Source organism: Medicago sativa, chromosome 3 (genome assembly GCF_051527215.1).
Source record: "Medicago sativa cultivar Bolivia chromosome 3, Bolivia_mono, whole genome shotgun sequence".
Classification (NCBI taxonomy): Eukaryota; Viridiplantae; Streptophyta; class Magnoliopsida; order Fabales; family Fabaceae; genus Medicago; species Medicago sativa.
In genome coordinates, this window is record NC_140751.1 from 8,377,274 (window position 1) to 8,399,224 (window position 21,951).

General features: G+C 37.2%; 2 protein-coding genes and 1 pseudogene across 3 annotated transcripts; 1 reads left to right on the forward strand and 2 right to left on the reverse strand.

The window, feature by feature from the left end:
* The first annotated feature begins 1,456 nt into the window (after positions 1–1,456).
* LOC146935439 (disease resistance protein RPM1-like) lies at positions 1,457–5,085 on the forward strand. Its single transcript, XM_085750630.1, has 2 exons — positions 1,457–4,494; positions 4,740–5,085. The coding sequence occupies exon 1, from the start codon at positions 1,609–1,611 to the stop codon at positions 4,447–4,449; it is 2,841 nt and encodes a 946-aa protein (XP_085606756.1). The 5' UTR covers positions 1,457–1,608; the 3' UTR covers positions 4,450–4,494; positions 4,740–5,085.
* Positions 5,086–7,498: 2,413 nt separating this feature from the next.
* LOC146935440 (disease resistance protein RPM1-like) lies at positions 7,499–11,290 on the reverse strand (annotated as a pseudogene). Its single transcript, XR_015030247.1, has 2 exons — positions 8,257–11,290; positions 7,499–7,663 (listed from the first exon to the last, which is right to left on the reverse strand). The product of XR_015030247.1 is annotated as a disease resistance protein RPM1-like (transcript).
* Positions 11,291–12,685: 1,395 nt separating this feature from the next.
* LOC146935441 (uncharacterized) lies at positions 12,686–13,738 on the reverse strand. The gene has a single exon (XM_085749054.1). The coding sequence runs from the start codon at positions 13,736–13,738 to the stop codon at positions 12,686–12,688; it is 1,053 nt and encodes a 350-aa protein (XP_085605180.1).
* Between the last annotated feature and the right edge of the window lie 8,213 nt (positions 13,739–21,951).

The following is a 21,951-nucleotide window of genomic DNA, read 5'->3' on the forward strand; positions in this document are numbered from 1 at the left end:
TCAAAATGTAGAATCAGAAATTTCGGATTTTAAAATCCAAATATGCTTCGGGTTATAAAATTTGAAAGGGGAAACATTGTCAAAACATAGGGCACGCGAGAAGCCCGAAAGCTGTGAAAAGAAAATTTCTCATGTTTGTGAGATAAAGAGAGCACCCATTCATGCATAGTTTTACAGCTAGTCTTATACAATACCATATCTAAAAAGAATATAAAAATTAAGATAAAGATTTTTTTTTTGTGTACCAAAAAATAAAATAAAATAAAGATACTCTGTCTCATAGTCACATAATTCGTCACCCCATTAGAGAACCGCGAATTGGTTCGCGCGAACCGGTTCGCGGTACTTTTGCGAACCGGGTTCGTCTAAATTCGTGTAGCATTCGTAGAAGACAACGAACCGGTGAAATAGAAGATGAACCCGGAAAAAATGTTGCGATTTGCCCTTTTCCAGTTACGAATTTCAAAATTGTGACATAAAAAGGTATAAACGAAGCAATTTGTTGTATGAATAATTTAGGGGAGAAGAAGAAAGGAGATAATGAAAACAGGGGAGAAGAAGAAGCTGGAGACATTGAAGGTTAGAGAGAGAGACAGACCCGTTGAATTTTTTTTTAGAGCTTTTTCTTTCTATTATTCTTTCTTGGTAATCGGAAAAATAAGTTTGGTTTGTATAAAAATTCGACCATTAGTAATTACACTTTTTGATAAACCATGCATAGGTAACTGAAACAAACAGTAATTAAATTACTTTGGAAATAGCTGTTAACAATAGTAGGAGTACATTCCTTCAAGTAGGAATACATTTTATTCTAAAAGAAAAATACATTTTTTTTATTAAAAGATAAATTTGTCAAAGAAAAAAAAACTAGGGAAATTATGCAAGGCTCGGATTTTGAATGAATGTGATGATATTAATATTTTTTCTTTTACAAAAAAAGTGATGATATCAATATTTCTACTCATATATTTTAACTAAATAATTTATTCTATTCACAACGTACCGAATAATATATTAGAACGTACCGCGAACCCAAATAACGTACCGACTCTGTATACCCCCTTCGAACCCAATTCTTTAAAACTTGCGTACCGCGTACCCGAACCCGTACCACGTACCGAAGCGAACTACGAACTTGGTGACTATGCTCTGTCTCTAGCTATCCATGCAACAATAGTCTCTGCACAACAAATCATACAAGAGATAAAACATACGGCTGCAAATCATTAGTTATGTGGTAGAGAGTGTATCATACCTACCCTTGACAAGGTAATTTGGAACCTAACATCCACTAGTTATTATAAAAAAAACAGAAAATTGTTTTCTAGGATGTGGTCCCAGATCTTGAGTCTTAATATATAGACAGATGCATGCATGATGGTCAAAAATATATTTCTTATTGGTTAAGCTTGTTGAATTTCAGCATAAATAAAGGCATTCAATAAAATAACCATTCATACTTCTTTACTGTCATATTACAGAACAATAAACCTTTTTTCTTTGAAAAGCATGGTCTGCATATACTACCAAGTTCATAAAACTAATCACCTTTCATTTCAAGCTTCATAATTGCAAGGTAGCAGCCTAGAAATATGATATGAGAGTGAAATGGCAGAAACTGCAGTATCGTTTGCCTTGGGGGAAGTGTTCCAGTTCCTAAAAGAAGAAACAAAGCTTCTGAGAGGTGTACACAGAGATCTTTCATATATCAAAGATGAACTAGAAAGCATTCAAGTCTTCCTCAAAGATGCAGATAGAAGGGCAGCAGATGAAACTGACACCAATGAAGGAATAAGAACATGGGTGAAGCAAGTGAGAGATGCATCATTTCGCATTGAAGATGTCATTGATGAATACCTTCGGCTGATCCATACGGCCAATCCTCCTGGACGTGGATCTGTATTCAACAAGATTACAAGCCTAATCAAAAATTTGATTCCCCGTCATAAAATTGCATCAGAGATTAAGGACATCAAGTTGTCAATTCGCGGAATCAAGGAAAGAAGCGAGAGGTATAACTTTCAAATTTCACACGAACAAGGATCCTCAAGCCAAAGACACCGCAGTGAAGAGACAGAAAATGGAAGATGGCGTGATCCTCGATTGTCTTCCTTTTTCAGTGAAGAAATAGAAATTGTAGGATTTGAAGGCCCAAAAGAAGAACTATATGGTTGGTTATTGGAGGGCGCAGCTGAACGCACAGTGATTTCAGTGGTAGGAATGGGGGGTCTAGGCAAAACCACTCTTGCCAAGCAAGTTTTTGACAGCCAAAAGGTGACAACACAGTTTGATTGTCGAGCTTGCATCATAGTTTCTCAATCATACACTATGAGAGAACTAATGATAAAAATGATGGAGCAATTTTGTCACGAAACTGAAGACCCGCTTCCAAAGAAGTTACGCAAGTTGGATGACAGGTCACTGATTATAGAGGTAAGGAAATACCTAGAACATAAGAGGTATTTGATATTCTTTGATGATGTATGGCATGAAGATTTTTCCGACCAAGTTGAATTTGCCATGCCCAATAACAATAAAGGTAGTAGGATCATAATCACCACTAGAATGATGCAAGTTGCGGATTTTTTCAAGAAATCCTTTCTAGTTCATGTTCACAACTTGCAACTTTTGACTCCAAACAAAGCATGGGAACTCTTCTGCAAGAAAGTATTTAGATCTGAGCTTGGCGGGCGTTGTCCATTGGAGCTTGAGGCCGTGTCAAAAGAAATTGTTCAAAAATGCAAGCAGCTTCCTCTGGCAATTGTAGCCATTGGTGGTCTACTTTCAACAAAATCTAAAACAATTATTGAATGGCAAAAGGTGAGTCAAAATATGATCTTGGAGTTCGGACGTAATGCCCATTTAACAAGTCTAACAAAGATTTTGTCCCTTAGTTATGATGGCCTTCCTTACTACTTGAAACCATGCATGTTGTATTTTGGTTTATATCCGGAGGACTATTTTATTAATCATAGGAGATTAACTCGACAATGGATAGCCGAAGGGTTTGTTAAATTGGAAGAGAGAAGAACTCTGGAGCAAGTTGCAGAGGAGTACTTGTCTGAATTGATTCAGAGAAGTCTGGTTCAGGTGTCAAATGTTGGCTTTGAAGGAAAAGTTAAAACATGTCAAGTCCATGATTTATTGCGGGAAGTGATCATTAGAAAAATGAAGGATTTAAGTTTCTGTCATTGCGTGCATGAGGATAGTGAATCGATTGCGGTTGGAAAAACTAGACGGCTATCAATAGCCACTAGTCACAACAATGTGTTGAGGAGCACTAACATTTCACATTTTCGTGCTATTCATGTGTTTGAAAAAGGTGGATCAATGGAGCATTTCATGGGTACACTGTGTTCGCGGTCTAGGATTTTAAAGGTACTTGACATTCAAGGTACATCCTTGAATCGTATCCCTAAAAATTTAGGGAATCTTTTTCACTTGAGGTACATCAACCTAAGGAATACAAAAATACAGGCTCTTCCTAAATCTGTTGGTGAACTGCAGAACTTGGAGACATTGGATTTAAGAGAAACACTTGTGCATGAGATACCAAGTGAAATAAACAAGCTGACAAAGTTACGCCATCTTCTTGCTTTCCATCGTAACTTTGAAGAAAAATATTGTGCTTTGGGAACTACTACTGGTGTACAGGTGGAAAAAGGTATTAAAAACTTGACTTCCCTACAAAACATTTGTTATGTGGAGGTAGATCATGGAGGAGTAGATCTCATTGAAGAGATGAAAATGTTAAGGCAGTTAAGGAGATTAGGTTTAAAGCATGTAAGAAGAGAACATGGGAATGCTATAAGTGCAGCAGTAGTAGAGATGCAACACCTTGAATCACTCAATATCACTGTAATTGTAGAGGAGGAAATTATTGACTTAAACTTTGTGTCAACCCCACCAAAACTTCGGCGGCTTCATTTGAAAGCTAGACTAGAGAAGCTGCCTGATTGGATTCCAAAAATTGAGTGTCTTGTTCAGATAAAGCTGGCTTTATCCAAGTTGAAAGATGATCCAATGCATTCACTGAAAAACTTGCCTAATCTGTTGAAGCTGAATTTGTCGAAGAATGCTTATGATGGTGAAAATTTGCACTTTGAAAATGGAGGATTTCTAAAATTGAAAGAACTGATTCTCAGTCACTTGAATGGAGTAAATCATATCCTTATAGAGAAAGGAGCATTGGTCTCTCTTGAACATCTTAAATTTGAAAGGATCCCGCAACTAAAGGAGGTACCCACTGGCATCAAACACTTGGATAAGCTCAAAGTCATTGACTTAGTTGATATGCCAGATGAATTTGTTAAGTGCATTGATCCAGACGAAGGACAAAACCATTGGATTATCAACCACGTTCCTATTGTGTTCATTCGTCAATGGTTTGGTCCAAAATACTATGATTATGAGATTCGCACTATTAACTCATCCACCAAGGAGTCCTGAGAAATTGAGAATGCTAAGGTGTCTAGCTAGCTTCAAAAGAAGAAGGTACACTTCCTCTGATCACACAATGATTCTCTTATACATCTTTTTAGATATCTTTTATAATATTAACTTGTGAAACTTTTCAAGAATAAAGTTGGTTCTAATATTGTATATATTTTTCATTTGATGTTCTACCATATAAAACATTCTCACACTAGCATTCAATTTTACAGTGATTCTTCATTGAACTTGTTTAGTTAACTTGACAACTGTATGTGATACCTGACTCGATTGTTTCTTGTGTCAAGGTGGACAGAAATTCAGATTCTCCATTTACAGCTCAGATGACGTAATTTGTTCTTCACTCTATCTACGATGCTTGAATACAAAATATTTCCTTCCTTCTTGCCCTGCAATTGTCAAGGAAAATGTGGATTTAATTCATCAAGTAACTTCGGCTTTTCTTTTCTAATTTTCTTATGTAGGGTGTTGTAAGTTATAGCATGTTATTATAATTTGGCTGTAGAACCTTTCATTCAAAACCTTGTAAGCGCAACCTATACACATACTCCATTCAGACGTCATTTTGAAGTTTCTGTCCATGTAATAATCAAAATATCCTCATTGAATGAATAGTTTTATTTTGCTAACCAAGATTAATTCTGTTTTCATTATCTAAGTTGATTCAAATTTAATCAAGAGGACATGTATGTGACTTAGCCAACCAGCTTCATCAATCCCTCGTTACCTAATTATTTTTGGAAGCTTTAAAAGGGCCTTATATATGGTCTAAACTGGCTCCCAGCCTAGGTTCAACTCTAGTTTCTTCCTCACCGATTATTTATTCATAATTTCCAAGTCAGAAACTTCGCTCTTCAGCTACCCATCAAGTTTCGAGTATATGTTGATAACTTGCTGCTCATGTGGAATCACTCCAAATTCATTTGCAGCCGCATTCTTTTTCAAGGATCACATTCCATCAACCCACGTATTGTGTGTTGAAGTCATTCCTACTTACTTCCACACCACATGACTCTTCCTAACTCAGAAACACTAATTGGTTGAGCTACCATGGCAGAATCTAAGCCACTTCCTATTTCCTCACTTCTTCCCTTCTGCTGCTACACTAGACTCAATCACTCAACATGTGCAAGAGCTTACCAACACTCACACAGACCAAATAGAAAACAATAGCTACAACCACTCCAACAGTTACTCTAAACTTGGTGTTTCAAAAATGAAATTAGTTTTATTAATAATTTCATGTGTTTGTTTAAGTTGACAATTGTATGAGATAACTGACTTGATTGTTTATTGTATCAACGTGGACAGAAATTTGGGTTCTCTATGATGCAGCTTTAAGATGACGTATTTCTTTCTATAGTGCTTCATTCAAAATAAAATGTTTCCTTCTCGTTCGGCAAATAATTAAGAAAAATGTTGATTACAAACACTTGGTGACTTTGGCTTTTACTTTTTATTTTTGTCATTTGAGGTTGTTTTAAAATTTGGTTGCGAATCTTTGATTCAAAACCTTGTAATCAATACCTATATCTGAATTCCATCCATAAGTCATTTGGACATTTCTTTCTTACTTTAGCCATTTCTGGTGTTTAAGATGGTTGGGACCTAATCCTTAACCCTAGCAATAATAATCAAATCCACTTTAAGTTCATTTTAATAAATATGTATATTTTTCTAACCAAGATTGATACTAGCTACTATCCTTATCTAGCTGTAGATTTAGATGCTCAACTGATTTGAAGTTATCCATCCATCATTTCCTCTTACTTTTGCAAGCTGATAAATACCTTATATATGGTCTAAACGAACCACCAGCAGGGCCGGCCCAACACTAGATGAGGCCTAAAGCGAACTCCAAAATGAGGCTTTTTTACTTAAAAAAATATTCATAATATTTTGTTTTTATTTTATTTAAATTTTATTTTTCGATCCTTTTGAGATGTAAAATGATTTATTAAATTATCATAATCAATTTCATTTAACATTTATTTTTCTATAGATAAAAAGACAATTCATTTTATCTCTGTTGAGACATTGCAAATGTGAAATTTGGTAAACCCAAAGTTAGAAAGAAATTGAAAGCTGAAGCAAACAAAGGGATAGATGATGAAGGAGTCGTGGGGTTAGCACGTAGATAAGTTGCAATACGTTGTTTGTGTAGGTTATAGGTGCATCAATTGAAAGACCAAGTTCTGAGTATCTGTTGGTGTTGTTGTAGCTATTGTTTTGTATTCGGCCTATGTTTAAGATCTTGTAACTTGGTCTCTTATTTCAATACCCTGATGTTTCTTTCTTGAGTATCTCCATCCCAAATCCAACCTGCATCACAAAATGCTATAATGAGATGAAGTCCATGTGACAGGGTTGATTTGAGAGATTATAGAATATACTTGAACGCTTGCTTCTGGGATGAAGTTGAGAAATGCACATGCTGAGACAATTGGTTGACAGGAAATGCAACATTCGAGTGATTGATTGATAGTTCATTCAAGAAGTCTCCTTATGTAGTGATGCCAGGTTAAGAGTCCAATGGTAGTAGAAAAAATTCAACGCCTAAGAAAAAAGTTACTTGATGGTTCTTGATCCTTTAAAAAGAACACGGCAGCAAGTGATTTCTGTAACTGTTACAGAAATTTGGAGTCATTCCACACCAGCAGCTAGGTAGTCATGTACATATATATTAGAAAAAATACAATGATAGAACCCAATTTGTCGAAATAATCAATGGATGAAACTGGTTGGCTGAGACCCATACATACACATCCTCCTGATTAATTTCAAATTAACTAGGCAGATTTACACCAAGATATTGATAGTAGCATTAATCTTGTTTATCAAAATAAAAATATTCATTATAATAAAGAGGTTTTGATTATTACAAGGATTGAGAAAAAGCTCCCACCAATCTTGAACACCTAAAATTGCAAAAATAGGAAAGAATTTTCAAAATCAAAATGATCTGCTTGAATGGAGTCCAGATATAGGTCTTGATTATAAGGTTTTGAATCAAAGCTTCCACAACCAAATCATAAAACACCTTAAATGACAAATAGAAAAGAAAACCAAAGTCATTCAGCGAATGGGATCTACATTTTCCTTGCTTATTGTAGAATGAGAAGGAAATAATTTATTTTGAATTGAAGATCCATAGATGGAATGAAGAACAAAATACATCATCTTTGAGCTGTAACATGGAGAATCCAAATTTCTGTCCACATTGACACAGAAACATGAGTCAGGTATCTCATATAGTTGTCAAGTTAATTTAACAAGTTAAAGGAAGTGTCACTATAGAATTGAATGCTAGTGAAAGAATACTTTATCTAGGAGATAGTAAATCAAAGAATATAATCAATAAAATCGAAGTTATATTGAAATGTTTCACAAGATATTAGAATTTGTTATGCAAACTATTACTTGATATAGTGTGTGATATGTATTTGTCTTTTTTTGTCATTCTCTTTGAGATTTGTTTGGATATGCTAAGGCTCTAGTTCATGTAATCTTCACCTATCACACCCTATCTGTAGTGATCGGATCCCCCCCCTCCCCCCCACACACACACACACCATTCACCAGCAAATTTGTAGTTCATATAATCTCTACCTAATCATTAACTAACTCCTCTGTCCTATATTGTTAATAATTCCTCTTTATCCTATATCCTAACAAACTCCATAGCTTATATCCTAACAGAAAGTGAGAGATCTGATGGGCGATGCAATGTGTAATTAGATATAGGTATGCATGAAAAAGATTTATAAAAACATGAGAAGCATTGCATGATCAGAGGTAAGGTACCTTCATATTTTGAAGCTTGCTAGACAGCAGAACATTCTCAAATTTCTTATGACTCCTCGGAAGATGAGTGAATAGTACGAATTTCAAAATCGTACATGTTTGGGCCATTCCGGTGGCAAATGAATACAATAGGAACATGCTTGATAACCGAGTAGTCTTTCCCTTTGTCTGGATCAATGCTTTTGACGAATTCAGTTGGCATATCCGTGAAGAAAATATCCTTGAGTTTATGCATGGACTGGATGCCAGAGGGTACCTCCTTCAGTTGGGGGATTTTTTCAAGTGTAAGATGTTTAATAGAGAGCAAAGTTTCATCATCTATAAGGACTGAATTTACTCTTTCCAAGCGACTGAGATTCAGTATCGTCAATTTTAGAAACCCTCCATGCTGAAAATGCAAAATTTCACCATCATAGCAATTGTCCCACAAAGAGAGATTGAGCAGATTTGGCAAGTCTTTCAGTGACTGTAGGGGATCATCTTTCAACATAGAAAAACCCAGCATTACCTTTACGAGACACTCAAGTTTTGGAATCCAGTCAGGCAACTTCTGTAATCTAGCTTTCAAATGAAGACGCTGAAGTTGGGGTGGGGATGATATAAAGTTCAAGTCAATGATTTCATCCTCAACTATTGTAGTGATATTTAGATTTTCAAGGTGTTTCATCTCTTCTATTGCAGCACTTAAGAAATTTCCATGCTCTCTTCTTACACGGGTTAAACCTAACTTCCTTATCTTCCTTAACATTTTCATTTCTTGAATGAGATCAACGCCCCCATATGATCTACATCCACATAAAAGATATTTTCTAGAGAAGTCAACTTTTTAATACCTTTTTTCATCAGCACACCAGTTCTAAAACTCAATAAAGAATACATTGCATCATAGTTACAGTGCGAAGCGAGAAGGTTTCTTAGCTTTGCCAGCTTGTTTATTTCTCTTGGTATCTCATGCACAAGTGTTTCTCTTAAATCCAATGTCTCTAAGTTATGCAGCTCACCAACAGATTTAGGAAGTGTCTGTACTTTTGTACCACTTAGGTTTATGTATCTTAAGTGAAAAAGATTCCCCAAATTATTCGGAATATGGTTCATTGACGTGCCTTGCATGTCAAGTACCTTCAAAATCCTAGACTTTGAACACAATTCAATGATGAAAGGATCCATTGGTCCACCTTTTCCAAAGCCATGAATGGCACGAAAATGTGAGTTCTTATTGCCCTTGAACACATTGTTGGAACTTATGGAAATAGATAGCCGTCTAGTTTTTCCAACTGGGAGAGGTTTCTCAACTTCATCGACAAAATGACAGAAACTTAAATCCTCCATTTTCCCAATGATCACTTCCCTCAGTAAGTCATGGACCTGACATGCTGTAACTTTCCCTTCAAAGCCAACACTTGACATCATAACCAAGCTTCTATGAATCAATTCTAACAAGTATTCCTCTGCAACTTCCTCCAAAGTTCTTCTCCCATCAGATTTAACAAACCCTTCTGCTATCCATTGTTGAATTAATCTCTTATGATTAATAGAGTAATCTTCTGGGTATATACTAATATACAAAATGCATGGTTTCAAGTAATATGGCAGGTCATCATAACTAAGAGATAAAATATTTATTATATTGGATAAATGGGCATTACGTCTCAACTCCAGGTTCAGATTTTTACTCACCATTTTCCATTCCGTCATGGTTTTAGATTTTGTTGAAAATAGACCACCAATGGCCACAACTGCCAGAGGTAGCTGTTTGCATTTTCGAACAATTTCTTTTGAAATGGACTTTAGCTCTGCTGGACAATGCCCATCATGCTCAAATCTGAATGCTTTCTTGCAGAAGAGTTCCCATGCTTTGTTTGGAGTCAAAAGTTGCAAATTGTGAATATGAACTTGGAAGGATTTCTTGAAAAAATCTGCAGCTTGCATCTTTCTAGTTGTGATTATGATCCTACTACCTTTGTTATTATTGGGCATGGCAAATTCAACTTGGTCGGAAAAATCTTCATGCCATACATCATCAAAGAATATCAAATACCTCTTATGTTCCAAGTATTTCCTCACTTGTTCAATCAGTAACTTGTCATCTATTTTGTGTAACATCTGCATGATAGGTTTTTCAGTTTCTCCACAAAATTCTTCCATCATGCTTATCAATAAACCCCTCACAGTGTATGTTTGAGAAACTGTGATGCAAGCTCGGCAATCAAATTGTGTTGTTACCTTTTGGCTGTCAAAAACTAGCTTGGCAAGGGTGGTTTTTCCGAGCCCGCCCATTCCAACCACTGCGATCACTGTGCGCTCAGACACACCATCCAATAACCAACCAGTCAATTCTTCTCTTGGGCCTTCAAGTCCAACAATTGCAGTTTCCTCAACAAAAAGGAAAGACAATCGAGGATCACGCCATCTCCTATTTTCTGTCTCTCTAGTGCTTGTTGATCCTTGTGCTTGTGAACGTTGAAAGTCATACCTCTGACTTCTTTCCTTGATTTCACGTATTGATATCTTGATGTGCTGTATCTCAGATGCTATCCGATGACGGGGAGTCAAAGTTTTGATTAGGTTTGCAATCTTACAGATTACTCCACATCCAGGACGTTTGACCTCATGCCTCAGCCAAAGATATTCATCAATGACATCTTCAATACGAAATGATGCTTCTCTCATTTGCTTCACCCAAGTTCTTATTCCTTCATTGGTGTCTGCTTCATCTGCTGCCCTTCTATCTGCATCTTTGAGGAACACTTGAATGCTTTCTAATTCATCTTTGATATCTAAAAAATCTTTGTTTACACCTCTCAGAAGATTTGTTTCTTCCCTAAGGAGTTGAAACACTTCCCCCAAGGCCAATGATACCGCAGTTTCTGCCATTTCAATCGCAGTTGCTGCTACCTGCTACCTTGCAATTAGCTGATGTGATTGGGATAATCTGTATATATCATTCTAGCTAGTATAATTTTTTCTCTCTTCTTGTTTTTCTTTCAATGGTCTTTTTCCTTATCTGTTAATGGTGTCAAGGAAAATCAAACTTCCAAAGTCAATGGATAGGATTGCCAATATAATTTGTTCTCAGCCTAGGATAGTAATGTGGTGATGAAACATAATTATTTTATCAAGTTGGTAATGCTGGCTGACAGTGATTTATGTGTGAAAAGATTTAATACTCCGTAATTCCAGTACTACATTCATGTGTCGTATTATTGCTTTTATTTTTAGGGTCCTGTTAACGACCGACACTCTTTAAGCATTCCAAAATAAGTCAAGTATTTCATTTTTCAATGCATTGAATACATATTTTCATAAATACTTACCATCTATGATTCTCAAAGAGTGTCTCCAACTTTGTTTTAACGTTATTGTTAATGCTACTCCCTTGAAATTCAACATGATAAATACTTCCTCCGTTTCAAATCGCTTTTGAAGAAATTACATATACCAAGAAATCAAATAAATATAAATTGTTATTTTTGATGAAATTTTATGTGTTTTTGTTATAATTATACCCTTAACCATGTATTATTTCATTCTATTATTTCTCTTTTTACAATAAATAGGTAAGGGTATTATTGACAAACTAATAATTAATGTTGCATTGAAATTTGAAAGTGACAAATAATGTGAAACAAAAGTATTCTCCAAAAGTGACAAGTATTATGAAACGGGGAGAGTAATTCATAAAGAATAACTCTTCATTTTATTTCCCAAAATATCACACTCTCTTCAAGGTATATAAAAATAACAAGTGGACTATCCTGAGTTTCTCAATTGATGATTTATTTGTTAATAGAAAATATAAGATTGACATTAAACTAATCTCTATCTGCTTCTGCTTCTGTCTTACATACACGAAACAGTTTTTATTTTGTTTCTAACCACGTTGCATGTGATTTGTCATCCACTGTGACATAAATTAATGATAAACATGGTTGAAGATTTAGAATGATTGATAATATATGGATTATCAATTTCTTGCAAGCAACTTATTATATTAAACATGGTTTAAGACTCAAGGTCAGGGGCCACGTCCTATAAGATAATTTTTTATGGTTTTAATAATAATTACCTAATAAAAAACATAATAATAATAATTAGTGGGTGGAAACTTTCATATAACCTTATCTTATGTAGGTAAGCGTTTTTTACTATAAAAATAAAAATAGTCTCTGGAATTGGCCCCAACTTTATCTTAAACTAAATTTAGACCCGTGCTAACCCGCTGTTTGATGCTGTATTTTTTGTATTTACATCAACATTTTGAAAATGAAGTGTTTGCAATTAATATATTTTTTTTGAACAGACTAAAATGGTGTATATATATATTCACAATAGATCCCCCGCACAAGGAGTGCAAAGGAAAGATCAAACAAGAGTTTTTACAATGTTAAAGCTGCCCAACAACGGGATGTAACCAAAAGGAAAAAGAAAGCTAACAGATACTCATACAACAAAGTGGGTGTTTCCACCATTCGTGGTAGCTATAAGAGAAAACAACCTGTTTAGATTTTAACCACAAAAAAGAATTTAGCTTAACCTTCTCTAAAAGCACATCAACACTTAGTGTCACATTATTGAAGACACGGTTGTTTCTTTCTTTCCAAATCACCCAAACCGATGCAAACCAAATAAGCCGAAGATAAAGGTAAGAGAAACTAGGCAAACCAGCCTGATGAGTAAACTGCACAAAATGATGACGTAAATCTCCATGAAGAACCGAAGAAATACCTAACCAATGCAACACATGTGACCAAAGGGAGCCGTAAGTGGTGCACCCTAAAAACAAATGAGTAACCATTTCCACTTCCCCACAACCTGTTGTACATTCCGTATCCGTTGCTTGTATAACTCCCCTCCTTAACAGATTATTTTTAGTAGGCAATCTGTCACGAAGGAGCCGCCACACAAACAAAGACACCTTCGAAGGAATACATTTATGCCAAACCTCATCAACATGTGATCTGTCAACACCAGCTTCGGAAGAAGTAAGGAAGTAATATGTCCCTCGAGCCGTGTAACCATGAATCAGGTCTAGTAACCACCGCCAAGTATCACAAGATGTATCCTGCAAAACAACATTGTGGAGCAAAGCATAACATTCCCCCACACTCTCCTCCTCCCAAGCTAATAACCTACGTCTCCACTCCCACCCTCCTCCTCCAACCTCCCAACCTGACCTCCTCATCTCCTCAACAGTTATCTCCTTAAACACCGTCAAGTCAAAAAGACGGGGGAATTTAAAACGTAAAGGTAACTCCCCCACCCAAGTATCATACCAGAATAACGTATCCCTACCATCTCCCACAATCCGCCGAACATTCCCCTCAAACCAATTACCTACTCCACTACCCACCCCTTCTCGGATCCTACAAATCGTCCTCCACCAAGATGAACACACGGTCCCCCCCTCCTTCAACCGACTCCTTTCCTCCCCATATCTAGATTTTAAAACGTGATACCACAAACCACCCCTATCTATCAACATCCTCCAACACCACTTCCCCAACAAAGAAATATTAAACTCTCCTAACCTCCGAACCCCCAAACCACCCACCTCCTTAGGAAGACAAATAGAATCCCAACTAATCCAGGCTATTTTCCGATAATCCTCACCACCCCCCCAAAAAAAAAATTTAAAAATAGATTCAATAGAAGAAATTATACCTGCATGGGCTTTGAAAAAGGAAAGAAAGTAAACCAGAATTGAGGACAGGACAGACTTCAGAAGTACCAGACGCCCACCGAAAGAAAGGAATTTATTATTCCACGACGACAGTCAAGTAGCAATGCGATCAACCACCGGTTTCCAAAAAGACAGCTTCCTAGAATCACCACCAATTAGAAGTCCCAAATACGTAAAAGGAATAGACCCCCGTCGACAATTCATTACCGAAGCAGCCTCCGCCAACCACGAGTCTGAAATGTTCACTCCTGTCAACATGCTTTTATGGAAGTTCACCTTCAACCCCACGGCTTCTTCAAACAACAGAAGCACCGCACGCATAGTGCGCACATTCAACCAGCTTTTTGTACCAATGATCAGAGTATCGTCCGCAAACTGAAGATGTGTCAACTTTACTCCACCAATAGGACCTACCCCATAACCCTCGAAAAGTTGCGCCCCCACGACAGATGACATAAGAACATTAAACCCTTTTGCAGCTAACAAAAACAAGAACGGTGATAACGGATCCCCCTGTCGAAGACCCCTCTCTATAGGAAACTCATCAGTTGGACACCCATTCACTAACACCGATGTCGTTGCCGTGCCCACACACTCGGCTATCCATTTCGTCCACAGAACTGGGAAGTTCATATTGGCCATAACAGCGTCAAGATAATTCAAATCCACCGAGTCGTAAGCCTTTTCGAAATCGACCTTGAACATGAGCAACTCTTTTTTCATGCGTCTAGCCTCATCCACTACTTCATTTGCAATTAAAACACCATCCAGAATTTGTTTCCCTTTGACAAACGCGGATTGCGATTCCGAGACCACGGTGCCGATAACTTTTCGCAACCTATTGGCGAGAACTTTTGCCAAAACCTTATACACGCATCCCACTAAAGAGATAGGACGGAAGTCGTTTAGTCGCTGCGGATTGATTACCTTTGGTATTAACGCAATAAAACTGGAGTTAACACCCTTCGTTAGCTTCCCATTTCGATGAAACTCCGTCATGAATCTCAGAAAATCCTCCTTAACTAGATCCCAGAACTCCTTTAAAAAACCAAAACTGACACCATCCGGCCCCGGGCTTTTATAGCTATCACAATCCCAAACTGCTTGTTTCACCTCCTCCCGCGAGAACGGTAAAAGTAAGGACCCCGCATCCACAGTAGACAACCGACGAAACTGAAGACCCCCAACATCAGGCCGCCGCATAGGAACCTTTTTAAAATGTGTCGAGAAATGATTAAACACAGCTGACCGAACATTACTTACTCCTTCTGCATATACCCCATTCACCATCACCCTGTTGATCGTATTATGACGCTTCCTACACGACATAGCACCATGAAAAAATTTAAAATTAGCATCTCCCTCCCTTAGCCAGTGCATCCGTGACTTTTGCCAATTAATACTATTCTGAACCTGTGCCAGTGAATGCAAGTTCACCGACAGGTCATGAAGCTCGATAAGTTCTTCCTCACTAAGCGCTGTCACCTCCGCTTTTGAGTCCAGGAAAGCAAGTTTGTCTTTTACCGTCAATATCTTGCTATCCAAATTCTTGACATGTTGTTGATGCCACTCCTTCAACCCGAATTTAAGCATTTTCAGCTTCTCTTTCAAAACAAAGCCGCCCCATCCTTGACACTGGAAAGAGCCCCACTTTTCGCGAACAAAGTCACTATACCCAGGGAATTCAGACCAACATTTGAGCATCCTAAACGGCCGAGGTCCCCAATTGAATTCCTCATTGACCAACATCAATGGAACATGATCTGATAGACCCCGCTGATAAGCAATTTGTGTAGAATTCGGCCAAGTCTCACTCCATTTTTCCGACAACAAAAAACGATCCAACCTACTCATAGAGACCCCATCCCCCTTGTACCAAGTGAACAAACGACCACAGATAGGCAAATCAATCAAGTAACAGGAATCAATGAAGTCGTTAAATGCACTTGCATCCGCCTGTCTGTACACCGTGCACCTACCCTTCCTCTCATCCTCGCCACGGACAGAATTGAAGTCCCCACACACACAAACATTTACGTCATTGTTGTTGAGCACCTTAGACTTCAATGTAACCCACATCTCCCTTTTCGCCGCCAAATCACACGGTGCATAGACATTAAAAATCATGAACTCTTCATCCGATGAAATAACCTTGCCTTTGATTACCAACACATTTCCATAGCACATGGAAGACCAGACAACAATACGCGGCGTGTCCCACACGGTGACCAAACCACCAGAAGCCCCTACCGACCTACAAAAAGAAAAATCTCGCGGAGCATCTCCCCAAATATTGTTAATCATGGACTCCGTCACCACCTGCCATTTAGTCTCCTGTAAACACAACACCATAGGCTGCCGATCTTGTACCAACTTACGAACCTCCTCCCTTTTTTCTCCACCCCCTAAACCCCGAGCGTTATAAGATAACACTTTCATTGGTAACACACTTCTCACCCATCCCTACAGCCCCCGCGCACCTAACACCTCTCCACCGCACACCCATCCCCCAATGTGCTCCCCGATAACTCCTTAGCACCTGAAGTCCTCCACTCCCGTATACCTTCCTTAGTTAACAAACTGAAGCAATTTTTTGTTTCGCACTCAAACGATAACCCAGCTGCCCTACCAATCTTCTTAACATCCTCCGCCACACTCTCTGCTTTACCACGAACCAAAACCCAATTTTCCAAATCTTTGTTAACAGAAGATGAAGAATTTTTCGAAGTTTACGACGAAGAGGTAGTAACTGCCTTAGCGGGAGAACTATCTTTACCCTCCCTCCTCGTCCGTTTCTGTCGCTTTAGAATTTTCAAAATTTGCTTCCTTTCCGCAGTCGGCATTCGAGCAACTTTTTTCATAAAACCCATATGATAGTTAGCAGCCCCACCTTTTCTTCTGCAGACCGTAAGAGATTTAGAGTCGTGTGACTTCCTCCCCACATTCAATAACTTCTTTCCCGTGCTCTTCAAACCCGATGTAAAAGCATTCCCGCCCTCAGATATTGGTTTTTTTGATAACCAATGTAAACTCCAGAGACCACTTAAATCATGTTCCTTCGGACCGGTGGCAGGTATAGATTGTTTAATGCTCACGGGGCTTAAGACATGTTGGTGCTTATTGGAAGTATCCAGCCGTACTGCTACTTGTCCGGGAATAATAGCGCCATTTCCTTCGACCTTCGTGACCACATCGTTGACGTTTGCACCACCGGTATCCTGCTGGACGTGGCCCTTAACACAGTGTGAAACTGGTGATGTCTGCGAACCAGCTTCATTGCTATCACCATTGAGCGTGTGCGCACCACCAAGACCTCGAGAGGCACCCTTGTTTCCTCCACCAGACACCCATATCTTCTCCAAATCTGTAACCAAATCGTCCAACTCCCATTCTCCTTTGACCTCGTCCAAATCGTCCTCCTCATGGAACTGCTTGTCATCATCCGAAGCCGGGTCCAAATTAAATTCCGTTAGAAAAGCATCCTCCCCTAAGTTGTAACCCCATTCGTCGAACATATTAACATGAAACTTACGTCCATCGATGAAGAAAACTGACGATTGTTTGATAACTTCAACGTGAGTTGTCGACACCAAAATGCGTGCAAAATCAAATCTAGACATCTCCATAGTACTCTCGTCGGCCTGTATCAACTTCCCAACAGCTGAGACGCATAAATTGAAAAAATCATTATTCCACGCGTGCACGGGAACCCCATAAAGACGTAACCACTCTCCCCGTTCATAAGTACACTTCTCACCCGACCACTTTTGCATATCTGTAAATAACATACTAAAAAAAGAAATTGCGTCGTTAACGATCTTCCAAATATCTTCCTTCCCGATGCAATGAAAAAACACTGTCTCCTCCCATCGGTTTAACAACCACTCTTCCGAATCCCGCCTCGTCCAATCTTTGTTGTAACGCCAACACCGAGTCCCCTGAAGCAATCGTTGCCACTACACCAGCCTTGGCCCACTCTAAATCATCAACATGTGATTTATAGGAAGGTATAAACTCTGTACAGTTTTGGCCTTGTTGTACATGCACCATGGGACCCATCTCCTTCTTAATCACTAGCGTTGTTCCCTCAAATCCCACCACTGCCGTTTTGACGCAAAATAAAATGTAGAGTAAATTACACTCTCCTTCCCTCAAAGGTGCTTGAATTACACTCCCATCCCCCTCTTATGTTAAAATATACACTCTCCTCTCCTCTTATTCAAAACATATTAGAAAATATTTCACTCCCCTCCTCCTAAGAGAAGTTTGAATTACATTTTCATCCCTTCTTACCATGAAATCTACACTTTACTCCCTCAATATTTTTTTTTCTTTCTAATAATTTAGCAATTCGATAATAATCTAACACAATTAAAAAAAAAATAATGTTGCGGGTCTATTTTAATTTAATCAAAATTTGATTACAAATTTTTCGTTTTTTTTATTCATAATTTTTTTTAAACCCTATTATAAAATATGAAGCAATCCAAAACAAAATTAAAATATATGAAAAATTACTAAATACAATAAAGTATGGTTATTTAAAAGATAATTTTATTCTCTAAATTATAAAATTGATAGCAATATATTTAAATTTAATTATCGTTGACATTTAAATCATAAAGAACTGAATTTATTTTTCTAAAATGGTGGTTCAAAATTAGTATATATCATAAAAATATTTATTTATGTTGAAATAGATTAAAATGTAGTGCATATTTAATTATTAATGGACGGAGTTGTAATCCAAACATCATATAAGGGAGGGGTGTATAAGTTTTACTTTTCAAGGGAGAGGAGTGTATATTTTAACATAAGAGAGGAGGGTAATGTAATTCAAGTATCTTTGAGGGAAGGGGAGTGTAATTTACTCTATAATGTATTATATTAATTCTTGGTAATGCAGAAGCGTTAAAGGTCTTAAGAAGTGTTTTTCCCTTGTATGCAGATCTGGACTACTTTAAGACAAAAAAAAAAAAAAACCCTAAAAGATAAACAGGCAAGTTGTAAAAGACAAACTTGTGAACATAAAGTTCTGGAATCCACCAGAAATTGAGGGTTCCAGAATCCACCAGAAATTAAGAAAACCTTCTGAAATACTAGTTTAGAGCCCCATCGTTGCCCGGGTTAGATATTAAATAAGATTAAAATTTGTGTGCACGAATACATGGGTAAGTATATTAAATTGAATTTATTTAAATTTACAATTGTAATAATATCTTAAAAATAAATATAAATGGTGAGATGAATGTCCAATGCAAGAATAAAAAGTGTAACAAAATCAATAATGAATTAGTCCAAGTGGTAAGAGTTTTGGGTGTCTTTAAAACTTTGACTCAAATTCTTTACCTTCTTATGGTTCTTGCTACCACTGACTTAAATTCTTTACCTTCTTATGGGATAAATATTCCGTGGTACCCTCGATCAGATTGTGATTATCTTGACAAAGTTTCTAGTAGGTTTATTTGGATGGGCTCTGATGATAAAGGGCTTCATTTGGTTAGTTGGGATTACATGAATCGACATAAGAAATTTGGTGGCCTTGGTATTTGAATGGCTAGGTTCTAAAATGTGGCTCTCCATGGCAAGTTGATTTGGGATATTCTGAACTCTACTGACAAGTTATGGGTTAAGACGGTTCAAGATATTTACTTAGGGGATGCTTTGATTTTAAAAGCTACTACTTGAAAAGGATTTCTCCACTTGAAACTCTATTGTTCGTGCCACTGAACTTCTAAGAGATGGTTTTCAATTCAAGCTTGGAGATGGTAACTCTAGTTTTTGGTATAGTCATCCTTGGTTAGATAATGAGCCTCTTTGTAACCATGTGTCTTATGTTCATTACCACGACATGCACCAAAGTATCAAAGTTCTTGTGGAGGACAATGATTGGCTTCTTTCTTAACTTTACTCTTATCTGCCTGACATTATTATTATTAGGATCACATTGCATCCTCCTTTCAGTTCGTGATAGTTACCATTGGTTGATGGGTACCCAAACTTCTTTGTTAGGTGAAGCCATATGGAATTGGATTTGGTGCCTCTGTGTTCCTTCCGATATCCAAATTTTCTTATGCAAATGTCCCATGACTCAATTTTGTTTAGATCTGTCTTAATGTCTCAAAACCTTTTATCGTCTAATTGATGCCCTATTTGTAACACTGAGAGCAAGCATATGTTTCATGCCTTGTTTTCTTTCCCTCGAGCAAAGGGTGTGTGGTCCTTCTGCTTCAAGCAGTCGATCTCCCCTGCTGATCATGATAACTTACACACTTTAGTTGAAAGACTTCAGTTCTAAATTAGGTTTGATTGGTCCCATTATTCTTTAGAAGATTTGGTGCTATCGCAACAAATGTATTTTTGAAAATATCAAGCATTCTGTTCAAGAAATTAGTGCTCAAGTGTTCTCCCTTTTATATTATGTTCTTACAGCATTTGCTTCTGTTGATCCTCATCGTATTCAACTGCATGTACGAGTCGTCACTTGGAATTAACCTAACTTTGGCTCAATGGCTCTTATCATAGATGGTTGCGTGTTCTTCGAATATAATTTGGATGGCTTTGGCGGTCTTATTCGTGATCATACAGGGTCTTTCAGCATGATTTTCTAAGTAACATTAGTAGACCTTGCATTTTGCACGCTGAGATCTTGAGCTTTTATCATGTTTTGAAGTTGTGTTGGGACTTTGTCTATAAGCAAGTGATGTGTGTAACACCCCGTTCTCCCAACAGCGTAATATTAGTTAATTTAATCAGAGTAACCACACAACGGAGTGTCACACTGCTAATCAAAATTTCATAAATAGGAAATATCTATTTATTTAAATACCAACATTTAAATTATCTTACAAACTGCAGCGGAATAATTCTTTAAAATATAAATTTAACCAAATTCAACATCAATAAAAATCTTGGCACAAAGGCCACAACATAATTCAACTTTATTCTAATAGCAAGTCCTTTCCAAAATATGTGATACATAAAAGAAATGAGAAGACACTCGCGACGATCCCCATCCTAATATGTATCAGAGCCCTAGACACTTGAGCCAATCAACCTACAAGCCATCATTACCTGCACATTACCCACGGTCGAGGCAACATATACGCAGAAGGGGTGAGAAACTTATCCAATAATAATAATATATAATTCATCGAATTAATGAAAAAACAACATATCACAACATGCATCATTAATAAAGTATATAAATAAATACATAAGCAACAACATAATTAATTTCAGCATCAAGGTATAACAACAACAACAACAACATTATCCACAACGACACCGACAACTCGACAATGCTACAACGACAACAACGACTCAACAATGCTACGACAACAACAACGACTCAACAATGCTACGACAACAACAACTACTCAACAATGCTACGACAACAACAACTACTCAACAATGCTACGACAACAACAACTATGCATCATGCAGGTGGTACCAATCTACGCGCGTTGAATGCTAAGCATTCCAGGGCATAATGTTATACCCTAATTTTGGACCTAAAAATACTAATCAATTCTTTTTCTTGCATTTCAAGTCATTTGATATGTCTCTGATCAATTGCATCTTTCTCTGCATTTTATTTCAATGTTATTTGCAAAATTCACATAAAAGGGTATTTTAGTCATTTCCTGCATTCAACTCATTTTTATCCTTGAAAATTGTTTGAGTCTGTTAAATTGGTTTGTATAAGTCCTTGTTTCAATTCGTGTCAAAATTCATTTCAAAAAAATATCAGTTGAATCATTTTTTTTAGTCAGTTTAGCCCCTAGGGGCATTTTAGTCATTTCTCATGTTAAAATTTCTTTCAATCTTTAAAAATTTTGTTTGAGTCTTGTCAAATGGTGTGAATAAGTTTTCATTTCAATTCTATGTCAAAATCCATTTTTTAAATTGCATTTGAAGTCATTTTGAGTCAGTTTTGCCCCTAGGGGCATTTTAGTCTTTTCATGCGTTAAAACCCTGTTTAAATTCTAAAATTTGTCTCTGAGTCTTTTAAT